We start from the raw sequence: 18,102 nt of genomic DNA, 5'->3' as shown, positions 1-18,102 counted from the left end.
TATAGTAGGCTTTTCCTGTTTCTCATGGTTACATGATTATTTTGAATATACTTATTGCAGTTTATTACAAATGATCAGCAGTGGTTTAAACCCAGGACAGCAGCAGCCTCTGAGGACTTGCTGGAGGTGCAGAATCTCGGGCCTGATCCCTGCTTTCCTCAATCGGAATCTGAGACTGTGTTTTCATAAGACCCCATGGAAGTCTGGTAGCACTGGTTTAAAGCTCACTTGACTTCAAGGGGGTGGTATGTTGATTACACAGAAGCTTCCAGGTGCTGAGTGCCGATATGTCCCAGCCACCAGACCGGGCCTTTCTCATCTACTCGCAGCCATTTTACTTGTTTGAGGATATTGGGGCTTAGAGAGGTGAAGTGGTTTTCCTGAGGCCTCAGTGCCAGGCAGTTGTGGAGCCAGCATTGGAATCCAGTCTGTTTAGATGCTTAAGAGTCCTAACAAGGTTTGAGGAGAAAATGATGTTTATTTGATGAAAGCACGTGGTTGTAGGTGGTTTACATAAACCACAGTTGGGCCCTGTTGAATATACTCTACCAGCAGAGCCTTGGCAGATTCTGCGGAGGCACTGACGTCCTTCTCAAACCTCTTGCACGTGATTTAACCACATCACCGTACCAGGTCCTGTGTCATGGAGACAAGGTAGCACCTTTTGTTTCAGAAACAAAGTGTCACTGCTTAACTGCTTTTGAAATAAAGGTGCTGTGGCCCAGGTTTTGCTTCCAAGAAGGATGATATTTTATTAATTTCACAGGACCTTTAATTAAAGCAGTTGATCTATGACGAGTAGATTTATGGATCCTTTGGTCCTATTTTATGCATATATGGTGATAATTTTCACTTGTGTCTTCAGTTATGAGGAAGGCAGAGCATAGCAGAGGTTGTCCTCTGTGGCATCAAGTAACAGTTAACTCCTGCCCACATACTCTTCAGCCCTTGTGGAGAAAACCCTATTTTCAAGGTACCTTATCCAACTTACAAAACAATTCTAGGATTTTGCAGACAGATGGAGGGTAGTTTGGTTTTACCATTTCTCTCTTTGTCAGTATTGATTTAAAAGCCTGTGAATTGGTTCTGTAAGAAATTGTATCCCCTTTTATTTCTAAATCCTGTTGAAGTATACCTAGGTTAAGAATTTTAAAGTGTATTTATGTTTACTAAAAGTGAGCTGTTGAAGTTCTGACTTTTTTCAGTTTTTTCAGAGTATCTTAGTTACATTTTTTAAAGGACTCCATTTACCTCAGGGCCCTGGGCAGCTGAACTTTGTAACAGTTAGTTCATACCTGGCTTGATTTGACTTCAAAGGGCACAAATGGAAGTAGGGCCAAGCCAGGGGTAACTAATTTACCAGTGCTGTTCATTTCCAGTCAATTTGCTGTTTGGCGAAAAGATAGAATACATAATGTTTAAGAGTCTACTGTGGTTATATTTTATTTTTAAGTTGGTAGTATACCTACCCAATTTAAAGAAAATGCACTGTGGAAATGTATATTTTAAGGTGTTCTGATTTGAAAAATGCTATTCTAATTTAGGATAGTGGAAAGCAAAAGGAGTTAGGCATTTTAAAACAGATAGTTGCTCAAGAATTCCTTTTCTTGTGTATAATAAAATAAGTATAATAACACACTGTGTCGTGGGCTCAGGAGTTTGGAGGAGCTGGTTGGTCAGGTCGGCCATCCTGCTGGAATACAGGCCAGGTGTGTATGATGGCTCATCGTAACCCGGCCTAGGACAGGCTCTCAGATCGGCAGGCAGCGATCTTGCACGCGGTGACTTGGGGGTGGAGGCACCTTCCTTTTTGGCTCTGCTGTCCCTTAGGGCCTTTTTTGTCATCAACATCCAGCCACATGCCGGGGGGAGCACATGGAATTTTTTATGGCTCACAGCACATTGGAGAAAACTGTGTAATGTGGCCGTACCTACCTGCCCGAGAAGTTGGGGACACGGTCTAGGTGAGTGCCTAAGGAAGGGAGAGGATGGGTCTGGTAGACAGTCCCGCCTGACACCACATGGCTCCGCCCCTCCAGGCAGGCTGTGAGGACTGTGGGGGGCATGCCCGTGTGGGTTCAGAGATGGCAGAAAGGAATGTGTTAGTCAGCACTCTGTTTCCTCTTGAGCAGGGGATGCTAAACTTTTTCTGTAAAGTACCAGCTAGTAAATATGCAGGCCACACATGGTCACTGTCACATATGCTTCTCTTAAACAACCCTTTAAAATTATCAAAGCCGTTCTTAGCTTGCAGTCTGTGGGCTGGATTTGGTCTGTGGGTCGAAGTTTGCCAACACTTGTTATTTCATCACCACCAATTATCAGTTTTCTCTGTAAATCAGTATATGATGAGTTACCTTTATAAGGTTAAAATTTTGGAAGTCAGGGGCTTCCCTGGTGGCGCAGTGGTTGAGAATCTGCCTGCCAATGCAGGGGACACGGGTTCGAGCCCTGGTCCGGGAAGATCCCACGTGCCGCGGAGCAACTAGGCCCGTGAGCCACAACTACTGAGCCTGCGCGTCTGGAGCCTGTGCTCCGCAACAAGAGAGGCCGCGATAGTGAGAGGCCTGCGCACCGCGATGAAGAGTGGCCCCCGCTTGCCGCAACTAGAGAAAGCCCTAGCACAGAAATTAAGACCCAACACAGCCATAAATAAATAAATTAAAAAAAAAAAAATTTTGGAAGTCAGTTTTTAATTGAGGTAAATAATGTGATTATATCTTGATCCATATTTTAGAAGTATGACTTTGGTTTGTAGACATTTATAGTTTTCAGTTGATGAATATGAGTGTATATCTTGTTTATAACTAGCCAGTAGTAAGGGCTTGATATCAGATTTGCTTTTGTGGTTTATTAGTACTTTTCATTATACTTTGCCTTTATGTGTGGGATTACAAAAAAATGAAAAGACATACTACTTTAAATGAGACCTATTTTTTTTTTTTAAGACTTAAGGCTAAATTATTAACTGTGTCCAGTTTTCTAACTTCAAGTGGAGAGACCATTAGATTAGCAGAAATTCGGCTTATAGACCAAAATAAGCACATACTGACCTGATACCAGTGGGACGTGGGAAGGTATTTGAATGTCACTAATGGCTTTTCAGTCAGTGACTTCGCTGAAGTATTTGAAATAAGGAAAGTGAACTCTTTTGTCAATCTGTAGACATCCTAGGATCGAATTTTCCGTGATCAACTTTGAAGACAAGGTGAATGATTGTTCTTTAAGGTGATTTTGCTACAGTTTTTTGTTTCTTTGCTAAGAATGGCATAGGTTTTACCATTTTATGGCTTTCAGGTTTTCAGCTGTGAATGCTGTCCGTGGCTAAAAGTTCTGGTTCGTGGTGGTTATTTATTTAATGTTGTAATATTCTGAAGAGTACCATGTACTTAGGTCTCAATACTTGTCATTTGTTACTGAAGATATTAGTTCTGTGTAAGAATGTATGTTTCACCCTGAAGAAAGGGTTTATTTTCTTCCTTTCCCAGCACTAAATTCTTAAAGTATGGGTGGGTTAATTTTGCAGGTTAAAATCATCCCAGGTTTTAGCATTCTTTCAGCATTTTCAAGTCAGAATTTTTTGTTGTCGATAAAAATATTTTCTGAGAAGGAAAAAATCTTGCCAATTTTACTTATTTAAAAAGTATTTTATAGATTCTATATGGAACTTGTTTTTCTTATGTGACCCAAGTTGACATTTTAGACTGTAGAACTAGATGGAAATTTGAGAAATTAATATGTGAAGTTGAAATTGTATTTGAAATACTCTCTGCATTTTGTTTAGAGCAGCATGTTTTGGAAATTTGATCTTCACTCATCATCCCACATAGACACACTTCTAGAAAGAGAAGATGTAACACTGAAGGAGTTGATGGATGAGGAAGATGTTTTACAGGAATGTAAAGCTCAGAACCGCAAACTTATAGAGTTCCTGTTAAAAGCAGAATGTCTCGAAGATTTAGTCTCATTCATTATTGAAGAACCACCTCAAGACATGGATGAAAAGATCAGATACAAGTAAGAAAATTCAGTCTTCTCTTTAGGGTGGGGCTGAAGTGAAGCGGGGGTAGGGTATATTATCGTCCTTATTGTCTAGCAGCTCTGCAGACCAGTAGACCAGTTACAGAATGCCGTAGACCAGTTACAGAATGTTAACATGTCAGGAGCGACAGGCTCAGTGGAGCAAACAATCCGTTCTAGAACTAAGTCCAGTGAAATCACAGGATTTTTAAAGTGAATGTTCTAAATTTTGGCCAAAAGGTTTTGTCTAAGGGCAAAGTGCATTATAAACAGTGATAAAGTTTCCTAAAATAGTAAGACAATCCAAGTAAGTATTTTCTCTTTTTTGCAAATAGGAAGACAGAGATGATGTGACTACTCAAGATCACACAGCACATCTGGGTCAGAGCTTGTTTTATGAACAGTGCTGCTGATAAAATAAATTCTGACCTTTTGTTATCTGAAAATAAGGGTATGGGTCTTGGTGAACATTAGTGTAGCTAAATTTAAGCAGCTAACACCTTGGATAACGGCAGTGGATTTATCTACTTCACCACTGGTGTCGTCAGCTTATAACACTTTGTATTCGGACCCCTGGAAACTCTGCGAATATTCCATATGTATTTAAATTGTTGGGGTTTCAGTTAGTTACTTTTCCATCTCCAACTCTATTGAAATATTTGTCCCCCCTCTCTGCCTGAAAGTAGAACCAATTCAGGAACAAAACAAAAAGTCATTGATTATGCATTAAATAAACTTAATGGAATAGGAAGAATTATGGCCTACAGTAGATTCTCCTTTGCCCTTTTCCCCCCAGTCTGTCCCCCTTTTCAGATATCCTTTCATTTCTTTGTGGGGAGAGTTTTGCTGTCAGAGGAATAATACTTAGTAATGCTTTCAAGTTCTCGTGGCTTGGATCTTCAAGGAAGTCGTGTTCTCTGCCAGCCATTAAGGTTGACAACTAGCATGCAGCACGTCTCCACTCAGAGAGCAGTACCTTAGAAAAGAAAAGGACAGAAATTTGACAGGAATACCAGTGTACTCCTGCCGCCCCAAAGATAGATACTTTGCTACTTTGGAATCCCCTTCACAGCGAACCAGCATGTGTGGGTGCTGCTTGTCGTGGGCTTATCCTGGCCGGAGGCAACGTGGTGTGGGCTTTGTATCAGGCCCACCCGGGATGGGTGTAGCCCTCTCCTAGAAGCTCTGAGAACTTGAACAAGAGGCTTACCCTTCTTGGGTCTGTTTTCTCACATGCTGAGTGAAGCTAATACTTCTTTAACTGGAGAAGAGTAAGCAAGCCTTGTGGAAATTGCTTATTTTACCAAAAAGTAGTCGTGGCATCTGTTGTATTGCCATGCCAGCGTTTTTTGTGCTGCCTTTGCGGTTGAGAGAGCAGGTGTGTTTCCCTGGGCAGGCAGCCTTCTGGTTGGCACCATTTCGAGGGGGCATGGCTTGCGCTGAGCAGAGCAGTTCTCTGCTGCACTTCTGGCCCGGACAGAGCCACCCGCTGTGGTAACATACACAGAGCTGGATGTCTCGGACAGCTGGATTAGCGCAGAGTGATTTTTCAGAGGGGTTCTGAAAGCTTCTCTGGGTTAAGGTTGACTATAGTCATCTAAGGAAATTTAGACTAGTGCTTTTTAGTTTACGGATGATGGGGTGGTTGCTGTGGTTTGTGAAGTTCATAACTGCGTATCAGTTACACATGTGGATTGAACCCATCACTTTTAATCCAGTGATCATACACAAGGTGTTAGAAGGTTTGTCATTTTTACACTAACTTTTTAATCTTAATGACAGATACCTCAGTTTTAAATAATTTAGCAGATATTTGAACAGAACTTTAAAAATAGGTCCTTAAGTAGTAGTGTAAACCCAAAAGCTGAGATGCTGTTGGTTGGGTCAGGTTCCCACAGAGGGACTTCAGAGGCAAGAGGAGAACCAGGAGGGGTGCTTCCCTCAATGTCAAGGGAGGCCAGGCTTCAGGACGGGGAGATGGGACAGGGGGCCCAGGGGATCCAGGGGCTGTGCTGACAGGCCAGGTAACCATTGGCATTTACAGCGTGGAGCACACGGGCACCTTCAGTGCAGGTTCTCCGGGTTGGTGGACACGGAAGCCAGGCTGCAGTGCTTCTGAGGAAGAATTGGAGACAAAGCAGAGAGTTCTTTCAAATAGTTCCCTGGAAAAGGAGCAGAGAGAGAAAGTGGGAGCTACAGGCAGATGTGGAGCCAGGAGAGGTGTGGTGTTTGTTTTTTCTCATAGATGCGAGAAATAACGGTCTGTTTATGTGCTGGTGAGGGTGATGAGCGCAGGGGGAAACGGGGCTGGTGTGGAGGGAGCGGGAGGTCTCGTGATGCTCTGTGCTGGCCTCGGTGGGAGGGCGTGTGGTCGAGAGGACAGTAGGGTGGCTTCATAGTGGGAGGAGGAAGGGGACCGGGTGCAGGTCAGGGGTATGGTTGGGCTGGGCTCTCTTCCCATCGCTTCTGTGTTCTCAGGACAAAGCAGCTGAGGTCAGAGGGTGGGGTGGGGCTGGAGAGGCCCTGCTGAGGGGTGGCGTAGAGGTCTTGGGGTGTTTCAGAAGCTTGTTTAATCTTAGGGAGGTAGAGTGAGAGTTGCCCCAGCCTGTTCCGAACCAGAACTTTGAGCCTTTGTGTTCGTGCCTGGGCCCCCACTTGCGTGCTTCTTTAGCTCGGTCAGACCTCCCGGTCACCGGTGGAAAAACAGGTGAAAAACTTTAAAAGCTGCCCATGCGCTCCTCTGGACCTTCTGCATCAGAATTTTGAGAATACTCCCTACGCACTGGGTTGCAGCCGGAGCTGGGGTCTCCACCTTTTCCCAGTCCTTTGCCAGCAGCTTTCAAATTGGGGCAGTTGAGCCGACTCCACCACCCCCTACCCCCGCGCCCCCAGCCCTGTTGCAGCATTTGGACAGTTTTATGAAGTAGAAACTAAAGAGGAATTAAGACAGCTAGCATTTATTTATTCCAGGCCTTCTTCTCAGTATTTTGTATGTATTATTCTCCCCCGTGAGGTAAGGACTTTTCTTAATATTGCATCCTTGGAAACTGAGGCCCAGAGAAGTTAAGTAACGTGCCCGAGGTCATACAGCTTGTAAGTGGTGGAGACAGGTTCTGAGCCTAGGTGGTGTGACTCCAGAAGCCACACCTGTCGCCACTGCTTGCTCCTGCCTCCGGCACATTGGTGACTTTGTATTATGGGGTCTTTGAGCCCATGTGTTCTGTAAAGTGAGGAAGGCTTTAATTTGATTGAGCCGTAGCCTCCGGAAGACAGCAATTTGATCATGTGATCTTTGTGCCCACACACCTGCCAGTTCTGTTGTCTGTCTTTGATTTTTTTCTCCCTGCAAAGGTTCCTTTGGGGATATTCTCATACGGTTCAGTGTTCCTCCCTCATGGCAGACCTGCGAGGTGCTGCAGCTTCTGGTCTGTTGCCAGTTGCTTCTCAAGCCAGTGGTCTCCAAACAGGCGGCTGCTTGCTTGTCTTGGATGCCTCAGGGGTGCTGCATGGGTTCCGGCCACAGTCTTTACCCCTCTCTTTTGTCATACAGCTGCTTCTGGCTGTTTTGTCACCTCCCTGTCCTGATCAGCATTTGAGCTTGCCACTCCCTGCTACTCACCTGGGAGGGATCAAGAGCAGAGAGGTGAACGATGGGAGGGGGAGAGTGTAGTCTGGACGGGCCTTGGAGTCTCCACTGTTGCTCTGAGAACAGATGAGAAGTCATTTGTGGTAAAAGAAGTGAGTGGAGAAAATGCATCTACTGCCAACTTTTCAGAGAGAGTGCTCTGGCGCTCAGGGGCAAACGTGCTTTAGGGGTACAGGTATTTCTCGGGCCGTGGGGCCTGTGGAAGAGGGCTGTGTCCCACAGCAGTGAGATCTGATGGTGGGCTGATCCCACAAGATCCTGGAAGACTGGTGTGGAGAGCTCTGTATATGGTTTTCCCACCTGGGTAACTCAGGCCGTGTCCTGTTCTCTCTTGAGTGTATCAGAATATTTATTCTCTTAACATGTCATATGGACTGAACACTTGATAAGCCCAGCTTTCTAACTCCAGTTACAACCCATCTGAGGATACAGGCAGCCTGTCCAGGAACCTGAATGTGTCTTGAGTAGTTAAGGGTGCTGTGTGCAGTGCAGTTTCCTGGAAATGGGCGTCCCCCGCGGTTGTCCTTTGAGCTGTGCTGCTTTGCACGCCGGAGCAGGCTGCTGCGGGCTGCGGCCCCAGGCTTTGACCTGCCCCATCGCACCTCCTCTGAGGAGGCCCCGCCCTTGCCTCCTGAGTCCCAGGTGTGCTCTAGTTTTGTTGGGGAAAATGTATTCCTATTATTAAAGCTTGGTTTAGAAACCATTTTTTAGACACAGAAGAAAATTCACTTTATAATCTCTCTAGATTAAATTGGACGGAATGGATTGAAATTATTTTCTAATTCCCAGAAGATGACTTTGTTTATTTTTCAGAAAGTTTTAGGAAACCTTTCTGATTTGCATTTTACTTGATGTAATTAAACCGTTAATACAGATGATGATACGGGTGTCCTGTTCTTCTAGGTATCCAAATATATCTTGTGAGCTGCTCACTTCTGACGTCTCCCAGATGAATGATAGACTGGGAGAAGATGAATCCCTGCTGATGAAATTGTATAGCTTCCTCCTAAACGATTCCCCCTTGAACCCACTACTTGCCAGTTTCTTCAGCAAGGTGCTAAGTATTCTTATCAGCAGAAAACCAGAACAGGTAAATACTGTTTTCCAAAAAGGTAAGTATTAGGGCTGATCATCCCCCTGAGATGATCCCCCAGTAATTTTGTTGCTTCAGTGTTCTGAGTGTGCCTTAAATCCGGGTTCTGTAAAAGAATATATTTTAAACCTTAAGCATTCTAAATGCTTGCTGACTTAACACTGACTTACTCATTAATGAATACATTCTAATTTGACCTCTTATTTTCTGAGTACCTCACATCTCAGTTTTTCAGTATACTTTGGCTTCCTCTTTCGACAAGTGGTTGGAAGCATGAGAATGTTGGGGTCCGTTTGTGAGGATAGTGTGAGGAGGGTGCACACTGAGTGGTTGGTGTGTGGGTGGCATCTTAGTGACCATGGTAAAGTAACAGTTTATTTTTTCTTTCCCCTAATGATGATCACAGGTGAAACTTAAAAAGCTTTCCCATAAATGCACTTGATGATTAGTTTATACAAATGGTGATTGTTTCTGTTTTGACTCCACTCAAAAACTTGAGCCATCTGGGTACTACTGACTGTCATGTTGCGTGCACATGGAGCTCTGCTGTTCCTGTCCGGAAGGGCTTAACAGGGGCTCATTCCTCACTGTTACCGGCAGGAGCCTCTCCCCCCTCTTCTTCCTCTTCCTTCGTCGTCGTCGTCGTCGTCTTCGTGGTGGTGTCCATCCATGTTCCCGCATCCCGCATCCCGCGCCCCCACCCAAGGCTTCATTTTGTTCTTAATTCAGATGTACTGTACTTGGGAAACTTGCTTTCCAAGTATCTGTCGTATGTGTAGTGGTTCTCGAAAGTGTGGTCCCTGCTCCAACAGCATGAGTACCACCCGAGAACTTGTTAGAAAAGCAAGATCTTGAGCCCCATTCCAGACAGAACTACTGAATCAGACCCTCTGGGGGTGGGGCCAGCAATTTGGGATTTAAGAAGCCTCCCAGGGGCTTCCCTGGTGGCACAGTGGTTAAGAATCCGCCTGCCAATGCAGGGCACATGGGTTTGAGCCCTGGTCCAGGAAGATCCCACATGCCACGGAGCGACTAAGCCCGTGCGCCACAACTACTGAGTCTGAGCTCTAGAGCCCGTGAGCCACAACTGCTGAAGCCTGCGGCACACTTAAGAGTCCATGCTCCGCAACAAGAGAAGCCACTGCGATGAAAAGCCTGCGCACTACAACGAAGAGTAGCCCCCGCTCGCCACAACTAGAGAAAGCCTGTGCAGCAACGAAGACCCAATGCAGCCAAAAGTAAATAAAATAAATAAATTAAAAAAAAAAAAAAAGAAGAAGCCTCCCAGGTGACCGTGGTGCACGCTGAAATTTGAGAATCACAGCTCTAGTGGGAACTGGTGCAGAAAAGGACCTGCTTACGAGGAGACTGTGATCCATTTACGGAAACAGGCACCCAGGGAGCAACAGCAGCCTCAGATGCCCGAGTGCGAACTAACGGTCCTGCAGAGTGCGGCCAGCAGGGGTGCAGGGGTCACACCAGCTGGGCCTGGCGTCCTTCGCGGTGGAAAACAGGCTCCTTGACCCGTCCTTGCTGTCAGCAGACACGGAGGCACGGGAACTATTTTAGGCCCAGTACGCCTGTCCTCTGCCAAGGCGAAGTGGATACATGTCTTATTTTAGAGGAGGCTGTTCTTTCGTGTTCTTAATTGAGCAGGGTTACCTTCCTAAATGTATTGGAACTGAGGTTCTTTTTTCTTAGATAGTAATCCCCAAATCATGATCCCTGCAATACAGATTGTCTTTCCTTCTTGTGTCTTTTGATGAGAAGTGACAGTACTGCTGACTGTTGTAGGGAAGTGCAAGCCATCCCATCCGTGTAAGGCGCTCGTCAGTTCCAGACGGTTGTAGTCACGATGAGACAGGTCTCACGCCTTCACCGTGCTTTTCTCCTCACTCCGTGCTAGGGAAACCCTAATTTGTGGGTCCTGGACTTCAGTGTGCCTTTATTATAGAGTGAGAATACACTTAAAGCTCTCTGGGGTTCTACATATTTGCATTGGTCTTTGAGGCCAGACATACTACCTGTGTAAAGAACATGACACGTGCCAATTAAATGCCGAGAGGAGGGCCCATTCGCTCTGCTGCTCGTCGTACTTCTCGTTTAAGCCCTCAGCCACGAGAGGATTCGAGAGCCCTTGCTCTTTCAGCTTCAGGGAACGGTCACACTGCACCTTTCTATCCTTTTGAGAATTGTGAGTGTAAATAAAGGTTTCCCATCACATAATGTATTAGTAAGGATATATGCAACTGCAAGGAATGAAAAAAATTCAGACTCAGTCTGACCTAACCAGTGCAGACATGGCTTAACGCGTGGAGCAGGAGGTCCAGCCGCGTGGGGCGCCGTCGGTGCTGGCTGGGCGAGCCCCGCAGCAGTGCCGCCCTCCAGCTCGCTGCCCTTGCTGTGCTGCCACGGCCCTGGCTGGGACTTGTGCCTTGGGCTCCAGAGTCAGTGCTTTTGCCACTAAATAATGCAGTATTTTGGCCACATTTGACTTTTTCTTCCTCTCTTCTCCACTGTGCTTTTAAAAACTACCACGTGACTCAATTGTGAGTGGATTAATTATGTATAACTTCTTGAAGGTTTACGTTACAGAGTTCAACCTCATTGTCTAGAGAAGCAACATGTGACGGTTAATCCTGCATTTACACCTGATGGTGTGAGGCAGTTTTTAGTTCATCCTTGGCTGTTAGACGTTGTGTGGGATAATGGCAGACTTGTGGCTTTGGGGTCATTTAAATCTCAGGGCAGCCACTTTTTAGCTTCTAGCAAGATATTTCACTGGTCTGAGCCTCAGTTTCCTCATCTATAACATTGAGTCGAGCAACCCTACCTCACAGGCTTCTGAGAGACTCCGGTGACTTTTGTCAGGGCAGCTGCCACGCTGACCGTGCTGCTTCTGGGACTTCAGAACAGGTGATCTGTGCACACGGACAGAAACTAGAAGGTACACAAGGGTGTCCAGGACAGAACAGGTGCCTTCTTCCTCCTGCGCAGAAGAGACCCAGGTGGCGGTCATGACTGTAAAACTGTTTTCATAACCCCTCGGGGTAACTGTCAGCCTCTTCCACACTCACTCACCCTCCTTGTGTTAATCTGATCAGGTGAATTGCTGAAATAAAATGCAAATGTGATTTTCTGTGGCACATGAGTTAGCCACTTTGATGTAGAAATCTTTATATTTTTATTTTATTTTTTTCTTACTTGCTAGAGTACAGTTAGGATTTTGAATGTTTATTCTGTGTTTTCATGTAAAGCCTAATGGACTTGCTTTATGTCCATAAACTATTAAGTGATGTATTCGCTTGCTCTTTATAGGGTGTTAAATTTTTAGTCCTCATTCTTTGAGAATTAATAATGAAAGTGAACAGAAATAAAAGATTATGGTGTGTTTGTATTAGGGAACATGTGATAATTTAAGAGATTTTTTTTTCCCAAGAGGTTTTTGAATACTGTAACAATTAGAAGGCTTTCCAATTTGACATCTTACTACTAATTCAGCGTTTGCTTTTCCTTAACTTAAAGTGGTGGTAGATTTTGGAGGGGGCAGCCAGATGGGTCGTGACTGAAAGCATCCTAAAGTTGATAGTTCCCAAGTGATGTGTCTTTCAGTTGTGGCTGTTCTCCTCTAGATTGTGGATTTCCTAAAGAAGAAACGTGACTTTGTGGACCTTATTATGAAGCACATAGGAACATCGGCCATCATGGACTTGTTGCTCAGGCTCCTGACGTGCATTGAGCCTCCACAGCCCAGGCAGGATGTGCTGAATGTGAGTAGGATCACGGCCGCTGTGGACGGGCTGGGGAGCGGTGCTCGAGCTGCTGGGCCGCTCAGTCTGGGCGGGATTCTAGGGGATTGGTAGGAAGTGGTCTGGGAAACGGGGGTGGGGGGTGGATTCCAAAATGGGAAGAGATTCAGATTTTTCAGGATTAGGATTCCCGACGTGCACATCCCTAGGTACATAGGCTGTCTCCTTGTGAGGGGTTCTTTCCCTTTGCTGGTTTGTGCTTCAGCGGGAGTGGGAAGGTAGAATGGGAGCTAAAAGTCTCATCTGAGTATGCTGTGAGGCTTCTTTCTTGAGAAGATGGTCACACTGCAGAGATATCTCTGAAAGTCAAAAAGAAGAGGTGTTGGCATTTCTAGGGAATCTGGCTTCAGAAGTAACTTTCTTCTCGTGGATACCTGGGAGCATGGGATAAGAAGGAGAAAGGAGTTTACCTCCAAAAGGGCGCATATTTTAAAATTTGGTGAGGTGGTTATTTCAGGATATGTGTGCTTCCTGAGGAGCTGCCTTGGGTGGGATTTGGGTGGGAAGAGGAGGGTGTGAGTGACTTGAAGATGTGGTTTCTCACAGGCTCTCGTCTTTGCTTCTTGTTTTCTCTCTCTTCCTCTCTTTTGTCCCTTTCACTGCCTCCTTCCAGAACCATTCCTCAGTCCAATCCATCTTTTTTTTTTTAAATGAATGAATGAATTAATTAATTTTTGGCTGCATTGGGTCTTTGTTGCTGCGTGGGCTTTCTCTAGTTGTGGCGAGCGGGCGCTACTCTTTGTTGCGGTGCGCGGGCTTCTCATTGTGGTGGCTTCTCTTGTTGTGGAGCCACGGGCTCTAGGTGCACGGGCTTCAGTAGTTGCGGCACGTGGGCTCAGTAGTTGTGGCTTAGAGGCTCTAGAGCGCAGGCTCAGTAGTTGTGGCGCACGGGCTTAGTTGCTCTGCAGCATGTGGGATCTTCCCGGACCAGGGATCGAACCCGTGTCCCCTGCATTGACAGGTGGATTCTTAACCACTGCCCCACCAGGAAAGTCCCTCAATCCATCTTTAATACTCAACCTCAAACTTTAGAACTCTGGAAACAAGTTTTATTGAAAAAGCTAAAGACCTGAAGGCCCAGAAGGAGGGTCTGTCGGGTGGTGTCCCAGGGAAGGGCATGTTCTACCGAGGTGGGCAGGTGTGCCAGAGCGTGTGTTTGTGTGAGTGGGAGAGTCTGGGGGTCGGGTCAGGGCTGGGTCTGTAGGAGCACGCAGAGGTCTACTGAGAACCGTGGTCATGTGAGGAAGTCAGCTGGGGGGACCTCGTGGATGGCCTGGGAGTTGTCTGTGGGAGAGGGCCCTAAATTGGGACTCTGGCCCTTTTAGGTGTGCTTTTGTGGATGTGAGTCTCTTCTCAGTAGAGGCTGGGGATTCCAGGGGAGGTGGCTAAGGATAAGAGGGATGGTCACCTTCATGTTTGGATTATTATTGGGGGAAGTTATTCAGTATGGTTTCTTAGAATTCCTTTGGTCACTGCTGGGTTGAATTTTAGGGCCCACTTCCAAAGGAATAGGTGCATTTCTGGAGGGATATGGTGGTAGGTGGTTAATAAAGGCGTAGGTCGGGGGAAGGGTAGTTAGAAACTCGTAAATGTCTTACTTTGATTGGGGGGCCCACCGTGGGCTTGGACTGTCGGTGCTTGTTAGTAGCTGTGGAGGCAGTGAGGGTGGGGGATTGATTCGTTCACTGCCCACAAAGTTTCCTACTTTTTCCCGTGGCCGTCAGGACCCTCTGCCCCACCTCCTCTGTAGAGGTGTTTGCATCCTGTTTTAGGTCGTTGCTACTCAAAGTACCATCACCTGGGAGCATGTTAGAAATCCCAGGTCTCACCCCTGCCCTGCTGAGTCAGAATCTGTGTTTGAACAGATTCAAACACAGGGTACTTCACGTACACATTTTAAAACATCTTAAAATGTAAATTAGGGCCTCTGCCTTTGTGGTAGTTTCCTAATAGCTTTTGTTTGCATTTTCCTTTGGCATGTTCTCCTTAAGGAGCCTGGAGACAACCTAAGAGTTTCTCTACATGCCTTTAGCAAAGCGTGTTTGATTTTTTGCCACCCACCCCTAGCCTCACCCCACCCCCAGCCCCGCCGCCATCTCTTTTAACCTTTGGGATTTTGTGTGTGTGCGTGCATGTGCGCACACAACGCGCGCATCCGTTCCAGGTAGTGAGTGCCTTGTTTATTACGGTGTTCCTGTTCCTTGTGGAACTAATATTACGCCGGCTGATTTTTCATTTATTCTCATCCGCTTCATATTTTCATTCATGGCAGTATTTCATATATGGTGGAAGAAGAGAGTGTCCTAATCATGGTAATAGCTTGCTAGCATGTGGCAGGGCAGACAAACTCTGTTTCTGTGGTGCCCGCCAGCCCCCACGTTTCCTGTGGTTGTTTTGGTTTTAGAAGGTAAAAGTTCATCATGTGTTTTAAGCCAGAGGCTTGCTACTAAATATTGCTTTTCTCAACCTTTTTGAAGCTCTCTTAAACTGAATGCTCTCTTACAGAAAATGTGTAAGTTCCATTCCCCGCACCGCCCCCTTTCATGTCCAAAGTACAGACCGTTTTAGTACTCAGTGTCTGAGAATTAACATCACTAAGAAACTGATGTATAGAATTTTTGGATGTGGGTATTGTGACTTGGGGAGTAGTTGGTACCGTAGCTACTGTTAAAATAATATATTCACTGGCATTTTCCTTGGGGGACTTTTAATTTCCTGTAGTGTTCAAAGTCCAGAGAAAACCTGTAACATTCTACTTAAAATGTGATGGATATTTCCAAGTATGTTAATCTTCATTGGGGCTTGAACAAGAGCCACTCATTGCTATGATTACTTCTACAATGTGTTTTACAGTGGTTAAATGAGGAGAAAATTATCCAGAGGCTTGTGGAAATAGTTCATCCATCGCAAGAAGAAGATGTAAGTTCTCTTGTGTGACTATAAACTTGATTAAAAAAAAAAATGAACCATGTTTATTTGGGCACAGAGCATAATTGTACTAGGTGTGAAGGTAGAGGGTAGGTAACAGCGATCACCTGGCATTCGTCAAGTTGACAGGTTTCTAAACACCAAAGGCTTTTAAAAATATTGCATTTTGCCGGTACTCAGAAAATTTCCCAAAATGTGAAACAGTGAGCCCTGGGTCTAGCTCCATCTCCTTTTTAGAGCTGAGACTTCGTGCTGCATCTGCTTGCCTTTATTACAAACCTCCTCCACACTTTGTTTTTCTTTTATACTCATCATTAGCCCAAATGATGTGGCCACGTCTGTGTGCATTTGTTTTTTCCATTCTGGCTAAAGCTTTCCAGACAGCGCAGCAGGATCCTGGTCACCATTGAATCCTTAAGAGTGATGAGCTCTTGGTGGTCCTACTTCCTGGCTCGGGCTTTTGTGCTGACAGGTTTGGCCTTCGTCCTGGGTGCTAAAGATTGACTTGGCAGTAGAATTGAAGCTGCTTTGGAGTTTGCACGTTGAGCTCCATGCTGAGGGGATGCCTGGGGGTGGGGTGGGGTCTCCAGGACCAGCGGGTATGCGGCTGTAGAGGATGCCGTCCCCCTGCTTCTCTGCTGCTGCCCTTGTTGCCGCCTTCGGTAGCGGACTGAGCCTTGTGGAGCTGCCAGCATTTGGCCATTTCTGCCTATGGAAATGACAGTTCCACATGGTTCAGTGTAGTATCTACAAAGGAGTTGTTTCAAACAACATGCAGGGTGTGTCATGGGGCATGGGCAGCCTTCTTGGATGCCTCTAGCTTGGATTAATTGGAGAGTGAGCGCCATAGAGGACAGTGCAGAGGAAGGAGCATGTGGCCAGAGCATGTTCTCCCCACCAAGACAGATTTCCTGTGGAGGTAGATGTAGCCCCTTCTACTGCAGTCCATTAAAAAACTTTTGGTACCTGGAGTTTATCTAAAGCAGGCTCCCCATCCCACCGCCCCCTTCAAAAAAGAAAAGAAGAGAGCTAACCATTAAAGGGGCTGTTGATTCCCACCCTCCCCTGAGACGGTATCGTTACTGCTGACACTCGGGAAGGACACTCTAGTGTGTGCACGTATTGGGTGCTAGAGCTTCGACGGCGCCCTCGGCCTGGTTGGGGTGGTGAGCCCTCCTGCTGTGGCCGGGGGAGCTGGATGGTTCCAAGAGCACATTTCCCATGTGCTGGAAGTGTGGCCGGTGCAGGCCGAGGAGAGTGAGGACAGGAGCGTGGCCTGCCCTGTTTGCGGCGTGGGGAGGACACATCCACAGACGAGGCTTGCTCATCACTAGGTTCCTGCTCAGCAGGTACTGTCCCTGTCTGGAGGGTCCAGGAGAAGTTGACAGAGGAGAAGCCCAACTCTGCAGCAACTTTTTTTTGCAAAGGACAAAGCATTTGGGGCATCAGCACCTTCTCTAACTGACTTGCAAGGAAAGTTAATTTTGTCTTTTGGACAGTCCTGTTGATACTTCCGTTTTGTATTAAGTGATGAATTGCATATATTTATTGAGGAAATGTTAGACTCCTGATTTGCAAACAGTGGATTTTGATATCCTGGTGTGTGTTGTCATCTGTGCTGGAACCTGCTGGTCTCGCTGGGCAGGTGATGCTCAGTGCCACATGCCACGGAGCATAGGCATTTGGTGCTGAGGTTGCAGAACTTTCCTGTAGAATAGCACACTGTGCACTGAAAGAAGAAGTAATATTTCTTATCCATTAGTATATTCCAGAAAGCTGCGTTTATTTTTTTAAGCCAAAGAATTGTGTTCATCTTTCTTTGCTGCTAAAAGTATATAAATTGGGGGGATATTTTTTTCTTCAAGTATTTAATTAAAGAAATTTTTCCTTGTCAGAACTTTAATTACATTTCCCTACACAAAGTAACATGTATTTTGTTTGTGGTGTTGTTAAGTGAAGCCTGGCAGGGTAAAATACTCATGCTTGACATAAGTTATTTCTTTGGACCCTGGCTTTTTATTTACTGTAGCTTATGGCCAGTGTTAATTTGTGTTATTTCTTAAGCAATTTCTTCACTAACTTTATTTTATTATAAATTTGACTTCTGATGTGTTTTATAGTTAAAATTGTACTTCTTTCCTTTAGCGGCATTCAAATGCATCACAGTCACTTTGTGAAATTGTTCGCCTGAGCAGAGACCAGATGTTACAAATTCAGAACAGTACAGAGCCAGACCCCCTGCTTGCCACTCTAGAAAAGTATGTTTGAAACTCTCTTCTTGTTCTTTTTTCATATTGATGCTATTTGACATGCTACCAGTGTAAGTACTTGGTAAGTGTTTCTTAACGTGGGAGTCCTGTCCCTGGAAAATAACCTGTGGGTGGCTGAGAAGGCAGGCAGGAAAACCTGCTTATCTGAACTCAGCCACTCATGATGCCCATTGGAGACTTACAGGGTAAGAATGTAAATAAATGACATTTATATGTAGACTTTGAACTTTTCAATAGTTGTAAACTAAATTCTATGAAACTATCATGGATGGGACAGTGACATCATAACTGCAGTCACTGCCTCCATGGTCTTTGGGGAAGATAGGTGTATGAAGT

General features: G+C 45.6%; 1 protein-coding gene across 28 annotated transcripts in view; it reads left to right on the top strand.

Moving 5' to 3' along the window:
- Positions 1-18,102, top strand: part of PPP6R3 (protein phosphatase 6 regulatory subunit 3) — a 130,017-nt gene that overhangs the window by 53,077 nt on the left and 58,838 nt on the right. For 24 of the 28 annotated variants that reach the window (XM_082342863.1, XM_082342861.1, XM_082342856.1 and 21 more), the window contains 5 exons: positions 3,785-4,017; positions 8,570-8,756; positions 12,392-12,529; positions 15,422-15,487; positions 17,642-17,754. In XM_082342863.1, coding sequence (XP_082198989.1) covers positions 3,791-4,017; positions 8,570-8,756; positions 12,392-12,529; positions 15,422-15,487; positions 17,642-17,754 — 731 coding nt within the window. In that variant the 5' untranslated portion in view covers positions 3,785-3,790. Of the gene's footprint in view, positions 1-3,784; positions 4,018-8,569; positions 8,757-12,391; positions 12,530-15,421; positions 15,488-17,641; positions 17,755-18,102 lie in introns of those variants that run through there. The other 4 variants (XM_082342864.1, XM_082342862.1, XM_082342866.1 and 1 more) reach the window with 1 other exon arrangement.

This window comes from Balaenoptera borealis (genome assembly GCF_965194805.1).
Source record: "Balaenoptera borealis genome assembly, chromosome: 11".
Taxonomy (NCBI): Eukaryota; Metazoa; Chordata; class Mammalia; order Artiodactyla; family Balaenopteridae; genus Balaenoptera; species Balaenoptera borealis.
The sequence above is the reverse complement of the archived record's forward strand: the minus strand, read 5'-3'. Positions and strand labels throughout refer to the sequence as shown.